This window comes from Dipodomys spectabilis, unplaced genomic scaffold (assembly GCF_019054845.1).
Source record: "Dipodomys spectabilis isolate Male_0828 unplaced genomic scaffold, ASM1905484v1 ptg000080l, whole genome shotgun sequence".
Lineage (NCBI taxonomy): Eukaryota > Metazoa > Chordata > Mammalia > Rodentia > Heteromyidae > Dipodomys > Dipodomys spectabilis.
Genome location: NW_024870757.1, coordinates 3,164,314 through 3,183,002, shown reverse-complemented (window position 1 = coordinate 3,183,002; position 18,689 = coordinate 3,164,314). Strand labels below are relative to the sequence as shown.

The following is an 18,689-nucleotide window of genomic DNA, read 5'->3' as shown; positions in this document are numbered from 1 at the left end:
AAATTTCTGTTTTATTTCTTGCTTTAATTCTTGAGTCATTGCCTCCAGCATCTCTTGGATGTAGCTTTTGTCTTCCATTCTTGCTTTGCTCCCACTGGGGCTCTGCCCTGGGTGGCTGCTGGCTTTTGGAGGTAGCTTGCTATCTTGGGTGTTGATAAACCTTGTAATTTTTCTCTGTGATTTTCACATGGGGATTCAGGAATTATTGGAGATTAATCTGAAATTTTATTTGGTCAATAGGTGTCTCTCTTTGCTTGGTTGCTGTCTCTGGGCAGGCAGAGAGAGTCTGTACTTGGTCTCATTTCTGCTGTGGGCTGACCTCCAGCTGCTGGTCTGATCCACGTAGGGCTCTCGGCTCTCTGCTGTAGATCACTGGCAGTTCCCGTGTTTAGAAAGACTGAGTGGCCTAGACTGCTCCTGTATACTCCTCCAGGTGCTCTTGGAAAGATCGGGTGTGTTGGATGTGCTCTTCCAGTTTCTGGAGTCTGCTATGGGCTCCTGATTTTTCCAGTTGTGGGCCTGAACTCTGGGCCTGGGCGCTGTCCCTCATCTCTTCAGCTCAAGGCTGGGGCCCTACCATTTGAGACACAGGGCCACTTTTGTTCCTTTCTGCTTATGTGGTGCTGAGGAATCAGATCCAAGGCCTCATGCACACAAGGCAAGCACTCTAATGCTGAACTACCTTACCAGCCTGAGCTCCTGACTATTAGCAGGTGTTGGAGGCCTGAGTTGTCCATTTCCAGGCATGGCATATATGAGTTGGTTTCTGGTGGGGTTTGGGCTTCTGGTTCTCTTGCCCTAGACACCGAGGTCTTTTGCTGTCACAGGCATGATTCCCAGAGGTGCAGTTCCCTGTTTTCCCCCTCTGCTGAGGTGTATGCTCAGCTTCTGACTTCAGTCGGGAGGAGTTGGTTGTGTTGCTCAGGCACCGGATCCCCGGGCCTGGTCCTGGCTCCTGGTCCCTGGCCTGCTGCTGTGTATCCCAACTGGGTGATGAAGCCTGGAGTACACAGTTCAAGTTTCTTCCACTGTTGGCTGTTGTGACCCATGAGCACGATTCATGGCTTGGGTGTTTAAGTTCTTTTCCAGGGCGCTCTTGATCTGGCCTGGCAAGGTGGATGTGCTCCAGAGGCTGGTGGAGCTCTCAAACATTTCCTAGTTTAGTGGGTCCTGTAGTCCAGGTGTTGGGACAGGGGTCTGGGTCAAGGTTTGGGGGTTCCCACCAGTTCTGGTCTCCCTTGAGAGATACACTGTCCCCTGCAGGGTACCACTCTGGAGCTAGTTGTTGTTTCTGTGTGGTGTAGGTCACTGGTTGCCGCTACAATCAGAGTTCAGTTGAGATGCTTGTGGGCTGGGCCAGGCAGTGGTGGCTCTCAATGTTTCTCCTCTGTCTCTGCCTCTGTTGATGCTGTTCATGTCAGCTCTTTAAGATGGGCCTCGGGCCCCTGACCAAGAGGTGGGGGAGGGGTCTTCTTGCAGATTCTGAGCGCTGGGGTTTGTCTCTGTTTGCGCTTTCCGGATAAGCACCAGTACCTTGCAGGTCTTCTGCTCTGGCATTCTGTGGGCGACCCGTGTAGTTCTGGGGTTCCCATTGTGGGACCGAGTGGCTTTGGTGGGATAGAGCCCTTTTGCTTGGAGAGTGAAGGGTGGGAGAGGAATCTTTGTGCAGGCGCCGAGCTCAAAGGTTTCTCCGTTCATGGTGATCAGCGGGTCCAACACTGCTACCTCAGGCGTCTTCTGCGCAGGTGATCTGCAGACAACGGCCTGTGTCTCTGGGGACTTTGGCAACCCCTGCAGGGCAGGGCTGGCCATGGCTTGGTGCTTTGCCATGCAGCCAATAAACGTTGGGGGAGGGGTCTTCACACTTCTTTGTTTGGAAAGTCTTCCTTTTCTTTCTTTCTTTTTTCTTTTTTTTCTGCCTTCTGTTTTTCTCTGGGTGTTCATCTTTTTGTTGTTGTTGGTCGCTGGGGGAAATTAAGCATTGGAACTTGAATTCTCTTTTTGGTTGGAGAGAGCTGTGGCGTTTCCCTACTGTCCCATTACCATCTTGGTGGCCTTTTCCAATCTCTTCTTTAGTTATTCAGATTGCTGCTATTTCTTTTCTTTCTTTTTTTTTTTTTTTTTGTTTAAACTCTCTAACTTTCTTTCATTTTTTCTTTTTTAATTGTGAAAATACTGTACAGAGGGGTTACAATTACATGGGCAAGATAATGAGTACATTTCTTATCAAGCATTGTAGTCTCCTCCTTTGTTTCCCTTTCCCATCCCATCCTCTCCCTCCCCCCGCTGCTGCAATTTCTTGATTCGATTTTTCTTTTCTTCTTCCTTTTTTTTTCTGGTACTTGGGCTTGAACTGAGGTCCTGCATGTTGTCCCTGAGCTTTGCTGGATCAAGACTAGTGATCTACTATTTGAACCATAGCACCACTTCCGGTCTTAGCTGAGTAGTTTGTTGGAAATAAGAATCTCTTGGATTTCTTGTCCTGGCTGGTTTCTAACAGAGATCCTCAGATCTCAGCCTCTGAGTAACTTAGATTATAGGTATGTGCCAACAGTGTCTGCTTCCTTGAGTGAATTTTGACAGGGATAGTGTTCATTGAAATTTAACATTCCTAATTATATATAACTGTTAGAATCTGTTCTCTGTGTGTGTGTGGGGTGTGGGTGTGGGCGTGTGTGCGTGTGCGCACGCCAATCTTTCTGTATATCTTTCTTTCTCTTTCTTTTACTGCAGGTACCAGGATATGAATTCAGGGCCCCTGGTAGTTTAAACTGCTTACTTTGCTGGTCCTCAACCACTTTTGTCATGACTGCAGCCCTAGATTTTGTTGTTGTTTGTATTCTGCTTTTGTGTTGTGCCAATCCAGGGGTTTGAACTCAGAGCCTGAGTGCTGTCTCTGAGCTTTTGTGCTCAAGGCTAACTCTTTACCATCGGAGCCTCAGATTCACTACCAGATTTTTTGTGGTTATTTTGAAGTAAGAGTCTCACAGGCTTTTATGCCTGGTCTGGCTTCAAACACTGATCCTCAGACCTCAGCCTCCAAGTAGCTAAGATTACGGACATGAGCTACCTGTGACAGGCTTGTAGGCTAGTTTGGAAATGGAGTCTTGTGGACTTTTGTGCTTATTCTGGTTTTAAACTGTTATTCTCCTAATCTCAGCCTCCTGAGGAGCTAGGATCATAGGATTGAGCCACCTTTCCTGGCTCTGTTTTGCATTTCCACAGGTTAGGAATCATGTGAATCGTGTGCACTTCCATTTCTGGTTCAGTAATTTGAATCTTCTGGTTTTTCCTTTGCCAATCTAAGTAAAAGTTTGTGCAATTCTTTGGTCTTTTCAAACACCCAACATTGGGGTTCACTGAGTTTTCTTTCTTTCTTTCTTTTTTTAATATCAGTCATGGGTCTTGAACCCTGGTCCTGGGCATTGTCCCTGAGCACGTCAGCTCAAGGTGAGTACTCTACTACTTGAGCCAGCATGCTACTTCCTGTTTTCTGGTTGTTAATTGGAGATAAGAGCTTCATGCACTTTCCTGCCTGAGCTGGCTTTGAACTGCAATCCTCAGACAGCATCTTGAGTAGCAAGCATTACAGGCATGAATGACTGCTGCCCAGCTCATTGACCTTTTATATTGCTCTTTTTATTTCTTGCATTTACACTAATGCTGTTCTTCTTTGCTTTCATATTGTGTTCACCTTGTTATTATTTTCCTTCTCTGTAAGGAATGATGAAAGGTGGAGACTTTTGGGTCTTTCCCTTTTGTAGGGTCAGGATTGAAATTTCCCTCTCAACACAGACTTGGTTTCTATTTTCATATACAGATGTGCCTTAGGTTTAGGCGATATGGTCATGCTATGTTCAGAGAAAGAATGGAATTCAAGTTTTCTATATTCTCTATCTCTGAAGGTCAAAATGTCTGGAATAAGTTGGGCATGAGGAAATATTATGATCATGTGGAAACATTAAAAAGACTATTGTAAAACATATCTCTGAACCTTGGTAATTTAAGCATCGTTAACTATCACATAGTACATGGTACTTCCACTTGGGATATCATCTTTTGTTCCCACCAGGTGTCCTGAAAATTGAACTCAGCCCATGGGCACTGGTGCTCATGGTAAGTGCTCAACTACTTGAGCCACAGTATGCTTACAGCTTTGTCTGAGTAGTTTTTTGTTTTGAATTTGTCAGTCCTGGGGTTTAAAATCTGTGACTGGGCTCTTCACCTCAAGGCTAGCACTCAAGCACTTGAACAAAACTCAAATTATGGTTTTCTACTTGTTTTTGGAGATAGTAGTCTCATGGACTTTCTTGCTGGGCTGGATTTGAACTGTGATTCTCAGATCTCAGCCTCATGAGTAGCTAGGATTACAGGCATGAGTGACCAGGACCCAGCATGAAGGAGTAGGTTTTTAGAGATAAGAATCTCAAACTATTTTTCCTGGGATGGCTTCAAACTACATTCCTCAGATCTCAGCTTCCTATATAGCTAGGATTATAGATGTGAGCCACCAGTGCCCACCTTTTTTATTTTTCATTTTTTAACATAGTGGTTTTCTAAAGAAAGAAACCATACCTTGGAGACAAAAAGAAAAAAAAAACCCACCCTAGAATTAACCAAATTCATTTGTTCAGTTTCACTATTTTTTTGTTTTTTGTTTTTTTTGGTCCGGTCATGGGGCCTGAACTCTGGGCTTGGGCGCTGTCCCTCAGCTCTTCAGCTCAAGGCTAGTGCTCTACCACCTGAGCTACAGCACCACTTCTGGTTTTTTCTTTTTTGCTTATGTGGTACTGAGGAATCAAACCCAGGGCCTCGAGCATGCAAAGCAAGCGCTCTACCACTGAGCCACCTTCCCAGTCCAAGTTTCACTGTTTTATACAGTAGATGTCCTGTTCCTCTACTCATTTCTCATGAGATCATCTTCAAAAGTTTCCCCATATTCCCTTGACTTGCCTAACTATGGGTCACATCTCTTGGAAATGTTTGGGAAAGTTCAGTGGTGCTCATCAATATCCACAATTTTCCAGTGTTTGTTACACGGAAGCTCTGTTCCCCCAACACACAGTGTCACCACACTTTCAGGTGTCAGGATGAGCACGACCACAGAGAAGATGAGATCACACAGTCCAGAGCCTTTATCTTGGGGCTCTGTGGCTGAGCACACATGTTGTGACCACTGCCTTTGCTCCTCTGTCCTGACAACCAATTCCTTCTGGATAAGCAGCTATTCTTCTCAGGCAAGTGACAGTAGTAAATGGAACTCATCAAGAAAATGCAGAAGTAATTTCTCTGTAAAATGTGTGTGCTGTGTAGGGTTGGAGTGAGGAACATGTCCCGGACTCTGTTTTCATGAGTAATACCTCAGTGTGATTTCTCCCCACATTTAAAGCAATAGTATATTATTTGATGATAGACATTGGAAGAGATTTTGCAAAAGAAGAAATTGTGACCTGACAAATTATGACATGAATGTATGAAGCTAGTTGACGTTAATTAAATATACTTTGGCTTGTTATTCACATTCCAGCCAATTTCCTCAATGTGTTCTCTTTTCCTCTGACTTTTTTTTATTGCCCTTCAACTTATTGAAGGATATTTTTTTTGTCAGCTGTGGGACTTGAGCTTAGTGGGTGCTGTCCCTAAGCTTTTCACTCAGGGATATTGTTCCACCATTTGCTATACAACATCACTTCTAGTTTTTCCTGGTGGTTATTTGGAGATTAGAGTCTTGACTTTCCTCTCTGTTCTGGCTCCACACCTCAGTCCTGACATCTTAGCCTCCAGAGTTGTTAATATAACAGCCATGGGCCTCCAGTGTATAGATTAGGGTGTTCTTTTTCAGATGAAAACATTTGACCTGATACTATATTTGATGAATAAATTTATCTATGTACGTGAGCAGATAGCTCTTAATTCCATTCTTTTTGCATTTTTGAGAACTTTTATGATCAGAGAGATGGAGAGTGCTCTTCTCCTTGAGTCAGTGAACAGCCTGGAACATTCAGAAACCACAGCCATCTAGGTTTTGCAGGATAAGGGCTTGAACTTAGGGCCTCAGTGGTATCTTGCTTAGTTTTTCACTCAAGGCTGCTGTTCTATCCCTTGAGACACATTCTACTTTTGGATTTTTTTGGGGGGGTGGTTATTGTGGATAAAATGTCTTGTGGATGTGTGCTCAGGCTGGCTTCAACTGTAATCCTCTGCTCTCAGCCTCCTGCCTTGTTTGGATTTCTTTTTTGAAATTGCTAGAGTAAATGCAGACTATACTTCTTTGCTAATAAACTACCAATTTGAAGTTTGTGCAATTTCTGTGAATGCCTCATATAGAGTATGTCTCCTGTTATTTGTGATGTGGGTACACTAAGACATCGTCTTTTTCTTTCCATCTTTCTTATAATCAAGGGCAATTTTACCAAGTTTTCACTGTTTTTATCTTGTTATGGGGAGGACTACCAGGAGAGACCTCACAGACATAGAGTACAGTCAATAGAAAGTCTTTGTCAGTCAGCCAGTGTCCACACTAGGGCTTTGTGGTCCCCCAGTGCCATCCCAAGCATGATCTCAGGGCCACTTTTAAAGCAGAAACCGATAGAGGCGCCAGTTTCTCATGCCTGTAATCCTAACTACTTAGGAGGCTGAGATGTGAGGATTGGAGTTCAAAACCAGCCCAGGCAGGAAAGTCTGCAAGACTCTTATTTCCAATTAACCAGTAGAAAAGAAGTGGCACTGTGGCTCAAATGGTAAGCACTGGCTTTGAGCTGAAGACTTGAGGGACTGTGCCTAAGCACATGATGGACAAAAAAAAGGTAGAAAACCCACCTCCTTGCTCAGTCTGGGGTGGAGAGTCCCTCACAGTTTTTTCCTGCAGGTGCAAGCCAAGCAGGATGTTACAGACACTAGTCAGTGCTGTAAGCAAGCATCAAGCAAGGGCAACATGACTTGTTTCTTTGACTATCTCTATGATCCTTACCTAGAGACCATAGAGGAAACAGTGAATAAGGGATAACTATATCTTTAATGTCAAACCATAAGGAACTAGGTAGGGGTGCTGTCCTTTCTTTAAGATGGAGTCACAAAGCAAAATGGAGTTACAGAAGCTCAGAATGAAGTCAAAACTGGTGGGGTTTGACAAGCTCTACTACAATCTAAGATAAACTGCTTTTTTTTAGTCCTGGTGCTTGAACTTAGGGCCTGGGCACTGTACCTGAGCCTTTCTGTGCTCAAGGCTAGCACTCTATCACTTTTGCTCAAGGCTAGCACTCTATCACTTTTGGCTTTTTCTGTTTATGGGGTAGTGGGGAATTGAACACAAGCCTTCATTCATGCTAGGTAAGCACTCTACCTCAAAGACACATTCACAGCCCAAGATAGTCTCCTTTGTTATAAGAAAAAATGTTCCTTGTCGGACTCATGTCTCTAATCCTGGCTACTCAGACAGTTGAGATCTGAGGGTCCTACTTGGAAAGTAGCCTGGACAGGAAAGTCCCTAAGACTCTTCCCACCAGGAAACCAGGAGCTGTGGCTCAAAATGGAAAAGCACTAGCCTTGAGCAAACAAGAGCACAACAACAGCACACAGGCTCCACAACTGACAAAAAAGAAAAGAAATAAAAAGAAATAGTATTCCTTATAGGCAAGATGTTGTTTGATGTCTCACCATTCTATCAAGTATTTGTGTGTATCACTAAGCATGCTCTTAAATAATATTTCATGGAATTCTTTTGTTGCAATTGTTGTTTGTCCTGGGGCTTGAACTCAGGGCCTGGCCACTATGCATGAGATTTTTGCTCAAAGCTAACATGCTACCACTGCAATATGGCTCAACTTCTGGATTTTTTGGTAGCTTAATGTGTGGTATGGGAATTCAGTCATGAGAAACAGAGAAGACACTTTTTGAAAGGTTGAGTTGGGAGTCCTATTGGAGAGCTGACGAATGCAGTTGGACTTATGTCACAAAGACCTGCAGCCCCTCAAGTACACTTAACACCTTCAGAAAAGAGGCATACAAGAGGAGACAGAACTGAAAAACAGCATCAACACACCAAAGCAGCTCCAATGGAGAGCTATGTTGGGACGCCATAGTGACTGGAGGAGAGCATCAGGAGGGAGGTAAGGCATAATGGAGCCTGGGCTGGTCCAGTCTTAGAGAGGATCAGGGTCATGGGACAGGATTATGGGGAGCTCAAAGGTTAAGTTTAAGGCACAGGACTGTTGGGTCCATTATTTACTGTCCTAGTCCTTGCCAGTGCCTCTGGGAATTCAGGCCCCTATCACCTGTGTGTGGGAATTCACCTTCCTCCATCACAAAGAAAAGATGATGCCAGTGGCAACTTTAGCAACAGATTGACCCAGTATCTTAATTTCATGGGGATGAGACTCTCACAGACCTCCTGCCTGGGCTGGCTTTGAACTGTGATCCTCAGATCTCAGCTTCTTGCATTGCTAGGATTACTGGTACCTGGCTTGGATAGCTTTTTCTTTTTAATGACAAGGGTCTTGAACTAAGGCCTGGGTGCAATGTGAAGCCTACTACTCTGCCACTTTCAGCCAAAGCACTGGATCTGATTTTGAGTGGTTAGTTGAGGGTAAGAGTGTCATGGGAATTTTCTGCCTGAGCTGGCTTTTTCAAACCACAAGCCTCAGATCTAGAATCAAGCTTAGATCTCAGCCTCCTGAGTAGGTACCATTAAAGATCTGTCTCACCAGTGCCCAGCTAGCTAACATGGACATAGTTGTTTGTTTTCATTGTATTTTTTCTTTCACAATTAAATGAATTCTTTCTTAGACTCAAGCCGACATGGAGATGGGGATTGTCTTCCTCAGACTGCAGCAGCTGGGATTCTGGGAAACTCCTTGCTTTTTAGCTTTTATAGCTACACCCTCCTCACTGGACAGAAGATGAGGCCCACAGACTCGATCTGCCACCATCTGGTCTTTGCCAACAACTTGCTTGTTTTATCCTGGGGAATACCTCAGACAATGGCAGGATTTGGATGGAAGTACTTCCTGGATGATGCCACATGTAAAGTTGTTTTGTATTTCCACAGAGTAGCCAGAGGGGTCTCTCTTAATGCCACCTGCCTTCTGAGTGGCTTCCAGGTTTCAAAGCTTTGCAGTAGAAATACTTGGTGGAAGATGACTAGTAGATTCCCCAAGTGCTTTGGTGTCTGTGGTTCCCTTTTCTGGATCCTGCAGCTCCTGGTCAATGTTTCTGTGCCTCTGAGAGTGATTGGCCCAAGACACAAACAAAATGTCACTTTGCACATGGCGTTATAGATTCCATACCACATGTCCACCACAACTTTTTGTAACTTCATTACAGGTAGACTAATTTTCTTCCATTGATGTTATGTGCTTGGTTTTCATGATGTGGGCCAGTGGCCCCATGGTCCTTGTCCTGCACATAAGCAGAGGGTCAGGCACATTCACAGTCACCTTCCCTCCCTAAGGCCTGACCATGAGGCCAGGTCCACCCGCACCATCCTGACCCTGGTGAGCATGTTCATCTTCTTCTACTGCCTCTCTACCATTTTTACTGTTTGGTTTACTTCGCATAGTAAGCCAGTCCCATGGCTCATGGACAGACACGGCTGTGTTCCTGGATGCGTGTTTCTCAGTTCTGAGAACTTTTGTGCTCATCAGTGGAGACAACCGCTTCACTCGGGTGTTCTAGATGTTTACTAAAAAATGATTTTCCTAATTTGATTAAACGATACCTTGCATCAGATTTTACAGTTGGGTCATAATTTGTTTTTGGCAACAGTGGCTAGGGTACTGGATTGATATCTGGAGACATGCTCTAGTTTTTCTTAGTCTAGTCATTTTTTAGATATAGCCTTGCTTTGTATCCAGGTCAGCCTGCACCTTCATGCTCCTATTATGTGTTCCCTGAAGTATGTGAGATTACACATGTGAAACAAGATATTGAGGCTTTTTTTGTTGAGATGGAGTCTTATCAGTATTTTACCAATGTTTACCTATAACTGCAACTATCTCAATCTCAGTCTCCCACATGGATAGGATTACAGGTGAATATCACCACACCCAGCAAACACTTGAAATGGAATCTTATGAATTGTTCACCTGGGATTGCCTTGAACTTGAATACTCCTGATTCAACCGTACAGATATGAGCCACTGCACTTGGATCAGTTTTTCATTAACTTATCACTATTATTATTACTATAATTATTACTATTATTATGTCATTTAGGGGGCTTGAACTCAGGACCTGGGTGCTATCCCTTGACTCTTTTGCTCAAGCCAAATATTCTACCATTTTGAGCCACAGCCCTACTTTTGGTTTTCCGGTCGTTTATTGGAGATAAGGGTCTCTCAAGCTTTCTCGCCTGGGTTTTCTTTGAAACCCAGTCCTCAGATCTCAACCTCCTATATAGCTAGGATAACAGATGTGAGCAACCAGCACCTGGTAGAAAATTGTGTATTTATCATTATTTAATAATTATACAATAAAAGGTATTTTGTAAGAATCTGTGTGTAATTGACAAAGGACAGGCACGAGAGTATCTCAGAGATGAAACACTTGCCTACATGAGACCCAGATAAAATAAAGCTATAAGAAAATTTCAGTGCAGTTACTGAGTCCTAATGATATTTTACTATTAGTTCACTAAGCAAATGAAGAATAAGGAACGGCACAATTGCTGTCTTCTTAGCAGTAACAGAGGTATCAGAAGATGAATCTTCCCTCCTTTATATAGGAGTTATGCTTAATTTTTCTTCATTATCTAGCAAATGTGTTGCACAATTGTAATGTTTGGAAGTATTAAGCTTGGAAATAAAGTTCAATATTTAGCACAAAGTAAAGTGTTATTAGGTGTTGGTTTTCATTTGGATTCCTGAAAAGCTTAACTTCAAACATAGTTAGATCCAACATTTTCAGGTAAGAGGAGTAGTCTAGAAAGTTCTCTCCTGTGGATCATGGGGATTTCACAGAGCTGAAGACATCCACCATGTTTGATCTGGACCAGGAGAGATGGTGGCAGATAAAGCAGTAAACTTGTGTCACTGCTGATTCCTAAATGTAATGCAGGACCAGCCCAGAATTCCTTCTTTGTCCTAAAAGTAGAACAAACTCAGTGTGAGGCCTAACCTCATGCACAATATCAGCAGTCATCCTAAAGCTACTTTAGTAGATGTTCAATGAAAATGTAGTATGCATTTGACAAAAAATTTCACAATTATTAACTTTATTAAATTAGTAAAAACTGTTCCTAACTGTTCCTCATTGTGGTGATGCAAATGTTGGTCAATAAACTCTGTGTGTGTGTGTGTGTGTGTATCTGTGGGCTTTTCTGTGTTAGGTGGCTTTATACTGTAGGTGCAATCTCTACGATATTCACAGTTAGTACTATTTCTTGAGTCATTTTTTCTTTTCCTGGGGCTTGAACTCAGGGCCTGGATGCTGTCCCTGAGCTTCTATGGCTCAAGGCTCGCTCTCTACCACTTGAGCCACAGTGTCTTCTCTGGCCTTTTCTGAGTTGTTTCTTGGAGAGACGAGTGTCACAGACTTTCCTGCCAGGGCTGGTTTCAAACTGTGATTCTCATATCTCAGCCTTCTGCATAGCTGGGAGTACAGCCATCAGCACCCATCCTTCTTAAGTCAATTATGAGAAGAGTAGTGTTCCTGGAAACTTGAATAGTTTTCATCTAGTTTATGTCATTTGTAATTTGTTAGAATCCATTTTCTCTCTCTGTCTTCTCTTCTTGTGCCAGGACTTGAATTCAGGGCCCTATGCTTGTTAAACTTGTTCATTCAACTGGTATTCTACAACTTAAGCCATGTCTCCCACACAGGTTTTTGTTTTTTTTTGTTTTTGTGTCAGTCCTGGGGTTTGAAATTGGGCCCTGGGTGCTGTCACTGAGCTTTTCTGTTCAAGGCTAGCTCTCTACCATCTGCACAGCAGCTTTACTTACTTCCCACTTTGTTGGTAGTTAATCAGAGATGATAGTCTCACAGGCTTTTCTGCCTGGGCTGGCTTCAAACACTGATCCTCAGACCTCAGCCTCCTGAGCTTCTAACATTACAGACATGAGCCACTGGTGCCCGGCTTGTAGGCTATTCTGGAGATGGAGTCTTGTGGACTTTGTTCTTGTTCTGGTTTTAAACTGTGATTCTCCTTATCTCAGCCTCTTGAGGAGCTAAGATCATAGGTCTGAGTCACCTTTCCTTCCTCTGTTTTGCATTTCCACTGGTCAAGAATCATGACTACACTTCTATTTCTGGTTCAGTAATTTGAGTCTTCTGGTTTTATAGTTACCAATCTAAGCAAAATTTCTGTCCATTTCCTTGTTTTTTTTCAAACATCCAACATTTGGTTTCACTGATTTTTATTTCCATTGTTATGTCTTCATCTTGCATTGTTCTGTCTTCATTTTGCATTTTTGGTCTTTCCTTTCATAATGACAGGATCTAAGTTATACATTTCCCTCTCAGCACTATCCTGCTTTCTAGTTTCATCTATGGATGCCACTTAGTTTTAGGCGATACAGTCATGCTGTGCTCAGAGTACGACATGTCTATATTCTCTGTTTCTCAGAAGGTCAAAATGGCTAGAATAAGTGAGCATATGAAAAGCTTATGAAGATACTGGGGAAACATGAGAAAGACTATTGTTAAACTTGTCTTTGAGCCTTGATTATTTGAATATTTATCAGGACATAGTATTTCAACTTGGGATATAGACTTTTTTATTTGTTTTTATTGTAAAAATACTGCACAGAGGGATTACAGTTACATGAGGAAGGTGAAAAGTACATTTTTTACACATATTAAGGCTTGAACTCACAGCCTCAGCAATGTCCCTGAGGGTGTTTTTTTCTCAAGGTAGTGAACTATCACTTGAGCCACAGCTCTTCTCCCAGCTTTTTCTGAGTGGTTTATTGGAGGTAAGAGTTTCATCTATTTTTCTGCCTATGCTGCCTTGAACTGCAATCCTCAGATCTCAGATTCCTGAGTAAGTAGGATTACAGGCATGAGCCACAGATTCCTGGTTTTTTAAAAAAATCATGGTGGTTTGCTCTGGAAAGAAATTGTATCTTGGAGACAAAGGAAAAAAAACCCCTACAAATTCACCAAGGCCATTTATACAGTGTCACATGCTTACACAATAGATTCCCTTTCCGCTACTCACTTCTAATTAGACGTCTACAAAAGTTTCCCCATATTCCCTGGACTTCCCTCACCGTGGGTCACATCTGTTGGAAATGGTCATGGAAATTCAGTGGTGCTCATCAGTATCCACAATTCTCCAGTATTTGTCAGGGGAAATAATGTTCCCTATACACACAGTGTCATCGCACTTCTAGGTGACATGATGAGCATGCCCACAGAGGAGATGAGATCATTCAGTCCTAAGCCTTTATCTTAGGGCTCCTTGGCTGAGCACACATGCTGTGACCACTGCCTCTACTTCTGTGTCCTGACAGCCAATTCCTACTGGGTAAGCAGCTGTTCTTCTCAGGTAAGTGACAGTTGTAAATGGAACTCATCAAGAAAATGCAGAAGTAACTTCTCTGTAAAATGTGTGTGTTGTATGGGGTTAAAATGAGGCACATGTCTTTATTTTAGGAAAAAATGTTTGGTGAAAGTCACAAGCCTTTCTTCTGCCTGTTAGCAGTCTTGATGCACCTCCACATCTCTGCATATCCTGGAGACCACACAGCTTTGTGTGCTCAGGGGTAGAGCATTCTCTGCTGAAATGATCTAATACACCTCTGTATACTTTTTTTCATGAGTAATATCTGAACGTGATTTACACTTACATTTAGAGTAATCACACATTATTTGAATATATACATTGGAAGAGATTTGCCAAGGAATAATCTGTAACACGGCAATTAATGATATGAATGTAAGAGGCCTGTTGACATTAATTTTAATGCCTTGGCTTGTCACTCCCATTCCAACCAATTTTCTCTGTTTGTTCCCTCTCCCTCTGCCTTCTCCCTCACGGTTCTTGCACTCACCTTACTTAAGGATGTTCTTTTAAATTTTTATTATTTTGTCAGTCATGGAGCTAGTACCCATGGCCTGGGCTCTGTCCCTAAGCCATTTTGCTCAAGCCTAGTTGTCTACTATTTGAGACACAGTGCCACTTCAGTGTTCCTGGTGGTTATTAGAAAATAAGTATCTCCTGGACTTTGCAGCCTGGACACCTAGTGCACCAATATTGGTTTCAAATGACAGGGATGAGTGCCTAGCTTAGGAGCTTCCTTTCCAAATGAAAACTTTTAACCAGAAACTCTATTTCATGGGCAAATTCATCTATGTACATGACTAGGAGGCACTTAATGTATGCTTTCCTCCATCTTTAAGAATTGTTTAGGAGCAGAGAGATTGAGAGTCCTAGCTTTCCATGAGTCCCTGAAGAGCCTGGAGCATTCAAACACCACAGCGATGTGGGATGTCCAGTTGAAAGCCTTAAACTGAGGGCCTCCATCTCTTGCTTAGTTTTTCACTCAAGGCTGCTGTTCTATCACTTGAGACACACTTCCACTTCTGGCTTTGGGTGGTTAATTGTAGCTAAAAATTCCTGTAGAGGGACTGGGAAGGTGGCTCAGTGGTAGAGTGCCTGCCTTGCATTCATGAGGCCCTGGGTTCGATTCCTCAGCACGACATAAGCAGAAAAAGCCTGAAGTGGGGCTGAGGCTCAAGTGGTAGAGTGCTAGCCTTCAGCTGAAGAGCTGAGGGACAGCGCCCAGGCCCAGAGTTCAGGCCCCATGACCGACAAAAAAAAATTCCTGTAGAGCCAGGTACTGGTGGCCTGTAATCCTAGCTACTCAGGAGGCTGAGATCTGAGGATCGTGGTTCAAAGCAAGCCTGAGCAGGAAAGGGCATGCAACTCTCATCTCCAATATATCAACAGCAAACTGGAAGTAGTTCTGTGTCTCAAGTGGTAGAGCACTTGCCATGAGCTGAAGAGCTGAGGGATAGCTCCCAGGCCCAAGTCAAGTCCCACAACCAATCAAAAAAAACTTTTTGATTTGTTTGCACAGTCTGGCTTCAAATTGTAATCCTCAATTCTCACTCATCCCTCGGAGTGGCTAGCATTACAGGCATCAGCCAGTAGCACACTATTTTTTTTATTTTTTTTTTAAAATGCTAGAATAAATTCAGATTACATTTCTTCCCTAATAAAGTAACAAGATGCATTCTTTACAAATTTAAGTTTGTGCAATACTTGTTTTTTTTTTCTTCAGCCTACTGTGTCTTTTTATTTCATTCTAATGTGGATACATAAAGACATTGTCCTTTTCTTTCCATATTTCTTATATTTATGTGTTGTTGGACAAAATTTTAATTATTTTTATCTGACATAATGTCCATTATTATAAGAAATAATGTTCCCTGTCAGGCTCACACCTGTAATCCTAGCTGCTCAGGAGACTGAGCTCTAAGGTTCCTCTTTCAAAGCCAGCCAGGGCAGGAAAGTCCATGAGATTCTTATCTCCAATTCACCAGCAGAAAACCAGAAATGGAGCTGTGGGTCAAAGTGTGAGAGCGCTACTGTTTAGCAAGAGACAACACCCAGGGACAACACCCAGGCCCCACTGCTGACAAAAAATAAAAATAAAAAACACATAATGTTCCTTATAGGCAAGGTGTTGCCTGATGTATCACCATTCTATCAAGTATTTGTGAATATCACTAATCATGCTCTTAATTCAAATAACATTTCATGGAATTATTTTGTTGTTGTTGTTGGTTATGAGTCCTGAACCCACGGTATTGGTGCTGTCCCTGAGCCTGTTTGTGCTCAAGGCTAGGTAGCACTCTACCATTTGAGCCATGGCTCCACTTCTGTCTTTTTTGGTAGTTTAAAGTGTTGTATGGGAACTCATCAGCAAGAAACAGAGCAGCTACATTTTGAGAAGTTGAAGTGGGAGTTTTTATTGTAGAGCCAGTGACTGCAGCTAAACTCCTATCTCAAAGAACTGTGGCCTGTTGAATGCAGTGAGCACTGTCAGGAAACTGAGCCCTGGGTAGAGGAAGGAAAGGAAGAGCAGAAAATCAATACCAACAAACCAGCTTCACTCTAATGGAGAGCTGAAGTGGGATGGCATAGTTACCTGAGGACAACCAGGAGTCAGGAGGCATGGTGTCATAGTGCCTGACCTGGTCTGGGCGTAAATAGTGTCACGGTCGGGGAACAGGGTCACAGGGAGCATCAGAGTCTCATGAGTTCAAGGCACAGGACTGACAGTTCTAATAACTTACTAAGTCCAGCCCCTGCCTCTAGGAATTCAGGGAAGCCCATCACCTTGGAATAGGACTTCACCTTCCTGCACCATGAAGACAATCAGGTGCTAGTTTAACTTAATTCCCTATCATCCACCACTTAGCCAAGATGACACCAGTTATACACAGTATCCTTACTTCAAATGCAGATTAGAGTCTCACAGACCTCTCACCTGAGCTGACTATGAACTATGATCATCAGATCTCAGCGTCCTAAGTTGCTACACTTACTGGCTGCTGGCTGGGCTAGCATTTTTCATTTTTGTTTTTGTTATTTTTTTTTTTTTGATGACATAAGGCTTGAATTAATGCCTGGGTGCTGAGTGAGCTCTTTTGCTTAAGGCTAGTTCTTCACCACTTTGAGGCATAACACAATTTTGTTTTGAGTTTTGAGTAGTTAATTGAAGATAACTATCACAAACCTTTTCTGCCTTGGCTAACGGGACGCCGACCCTCAGGTATGGAACCATGATCTTCAGATCCCAGCTCTTGAGTAGCTAGGATAATAAACAAGAGTCATCAGCACTGGGCTATCTAGCATCTTTTATCTATTTGATTGTTTTCATGTTTTTTTATTACCACAATAGAATCAATTATTTCCCAGACACAGAAGAGATGACTCAAGCCAACATGGCTTTTTTTTTCTGTTGGTTCTTGGGCTTAGGCTCAGGGCCTTGGTGCTCTGCATGAGCCTGTTTATGCTCAAGGATAGTGCTCTACCTACTAAGCCATAGTTCACTTCTGGTATATGAGTGGTTATTTGGAGATGAGAGTCTGATGGAGACTTTTCTGCCTGAACTGGCTTCAAACTGCGATCCTCATGCATCTGGCTTGGCTAACATGTTCATACTAGTTTTGTGTTCATGCTCTTTTTTGTGTCACAATAAAATCCATGATTTCCTAGATGAAGAGACAGAAGAGATGGCCCAAGCTGACATTGAAATGGGGTTTGCCTTCCTCACTCAGACTGTCGCTGGGGTCCTGGGGAACTCCTATCTCCTTTGTTTTTATAGCTACACCCTCCTCACTGGACAGAAGGTGAGGCTCACCGACCCCATCCTCAGCCATCTGGTCTTTGCCAACAATGTGGTTGTTTTATCCACTGGGATCCCTCGGGCCATGGAAGGATTTGGATGGAAGTACTTCCTGGATGATGCCGCATGTAAAGTTGTTTTGTATTTCTACAGAGTAGCCAGAGGGGTTTCTCTTAATGCCACCTGCCTTCTGAGTGGCTTCCAGGTCTCAAAGCTTTGCACTAGAAATGCTTGGTGGAAGATCACTACTAGATTCCCCAACTGCTTTGGAATCTGTGGATTCCTTTTCTGGATCCTGCAGCTCCTGGTCAATGTTTCTGTGCCTCTGAGAGTGATTGGCCCAAGACACAGACAAAATGCCACTTTGCTCATGCATTATAGATACTGCGCCTTAGGATCAACGACATCAAAATCATTTGTACATTTATCACAAATAGTCTTATTCCTTTCCACTGATATTATGTGCTTGGTTTTCATGATGTGGACCAGTGGCTCCATGGTCCTTGTCCTGCATAGACACAAGCAGAGGGTCCAGCACATTCATAGCTACATTGCTTCCCGAAGAACTGACCATGAGGCCAGGGCCACACGCACCATCCTGACCCTGGTGAGCATGTTCGTCTCCTTCTACTGCCTCTCTGCCATGTTCACTCTTTGTGTTGGTCTACATATGACACCAAACCTATGGCTGGTGGACACGTCTGTGTTCCTGGGTGCATGTTTCTCAGTACTCAGCCCCTTTGTGCTCATCAGCACTGACATTCGTATCACTCAGGTTTTTCATTCCTACACTGAATAAAGGATTTTCATGATTTGTTTGAACCAACCCATTACATTCAATTTTACAATTGGTTCATAGCTTTGTTTTTGCAGGAGTGGCATTTACACTGCACTGCTAGGGAAGGGACTCTACTAATAGAGACCTACTCTTGTTCTTTTTCACTCTGGTTATTTTTGAGCAATACCCTTGCTTTAAACCCAGGTCAGGCTGTACCTTCATACTCATATCATATGTTTCCTGAAGTACCTGGGATGACAGATGTGAACAGAGATCCTGAGATTTTATTTTTTAGATAGAGTCTTAAGGAATTGTTTTTTTCCCAGGCTGACCTATCACTACAACCATCCCAGCCTCACAGATGACTGGGATTTCTGGTGTACACAACCACACCCAGCTAGTATTGGAGGGGGAATCTTGTGAACACTTTTCCTGGGCTGGCGTTTGATCTGAATCCTCCTGATTGAACCTTGCATCTGTGAGCCACTGTATCCAACTTGGATCAATCTTTGAGCATTATCATTATTATTATTCGTTGTAGGACTTGTACTCTGGGCCTGGACACTTTCTCAGAGCTCTTTTGCTCAAGGATAACACTCTACCTATTTGTCCCACAG

General features: G+C 43.1%; 1 protein-coding gene across 1 annotated transcript; it reads left to right on the top strand.

Moving 5' to 3' along the window:
- The first annotated feature begins 17,181 nt into the window (after positions 1–17,181).
- On the top strand, positions 17,182–18,093 carry LOC122110604 (vomeronasal type-1 receptor 1-like). Its single transcript, XM_042683184.1, has one exon. The coding sequence runs from the start codon at positions 17,182–17,184 to the stop codon at positions 18,091–18,093; it is 912 nt and encodes a 303-aa protein (XP_042539118.1).
- The last annotated feature ends 596 nt before the right edge of the window (positions 18,094–18,689 follow it).

Coding starts and splice junctions, on each gene's coding strand:
- LOC122110604 (XM_042683184.1), top strand. CDS start 17,182: ATGGCCCAAGCTGACATTGAAATGGGGTTTGCCTTCCTCACTCAGACT.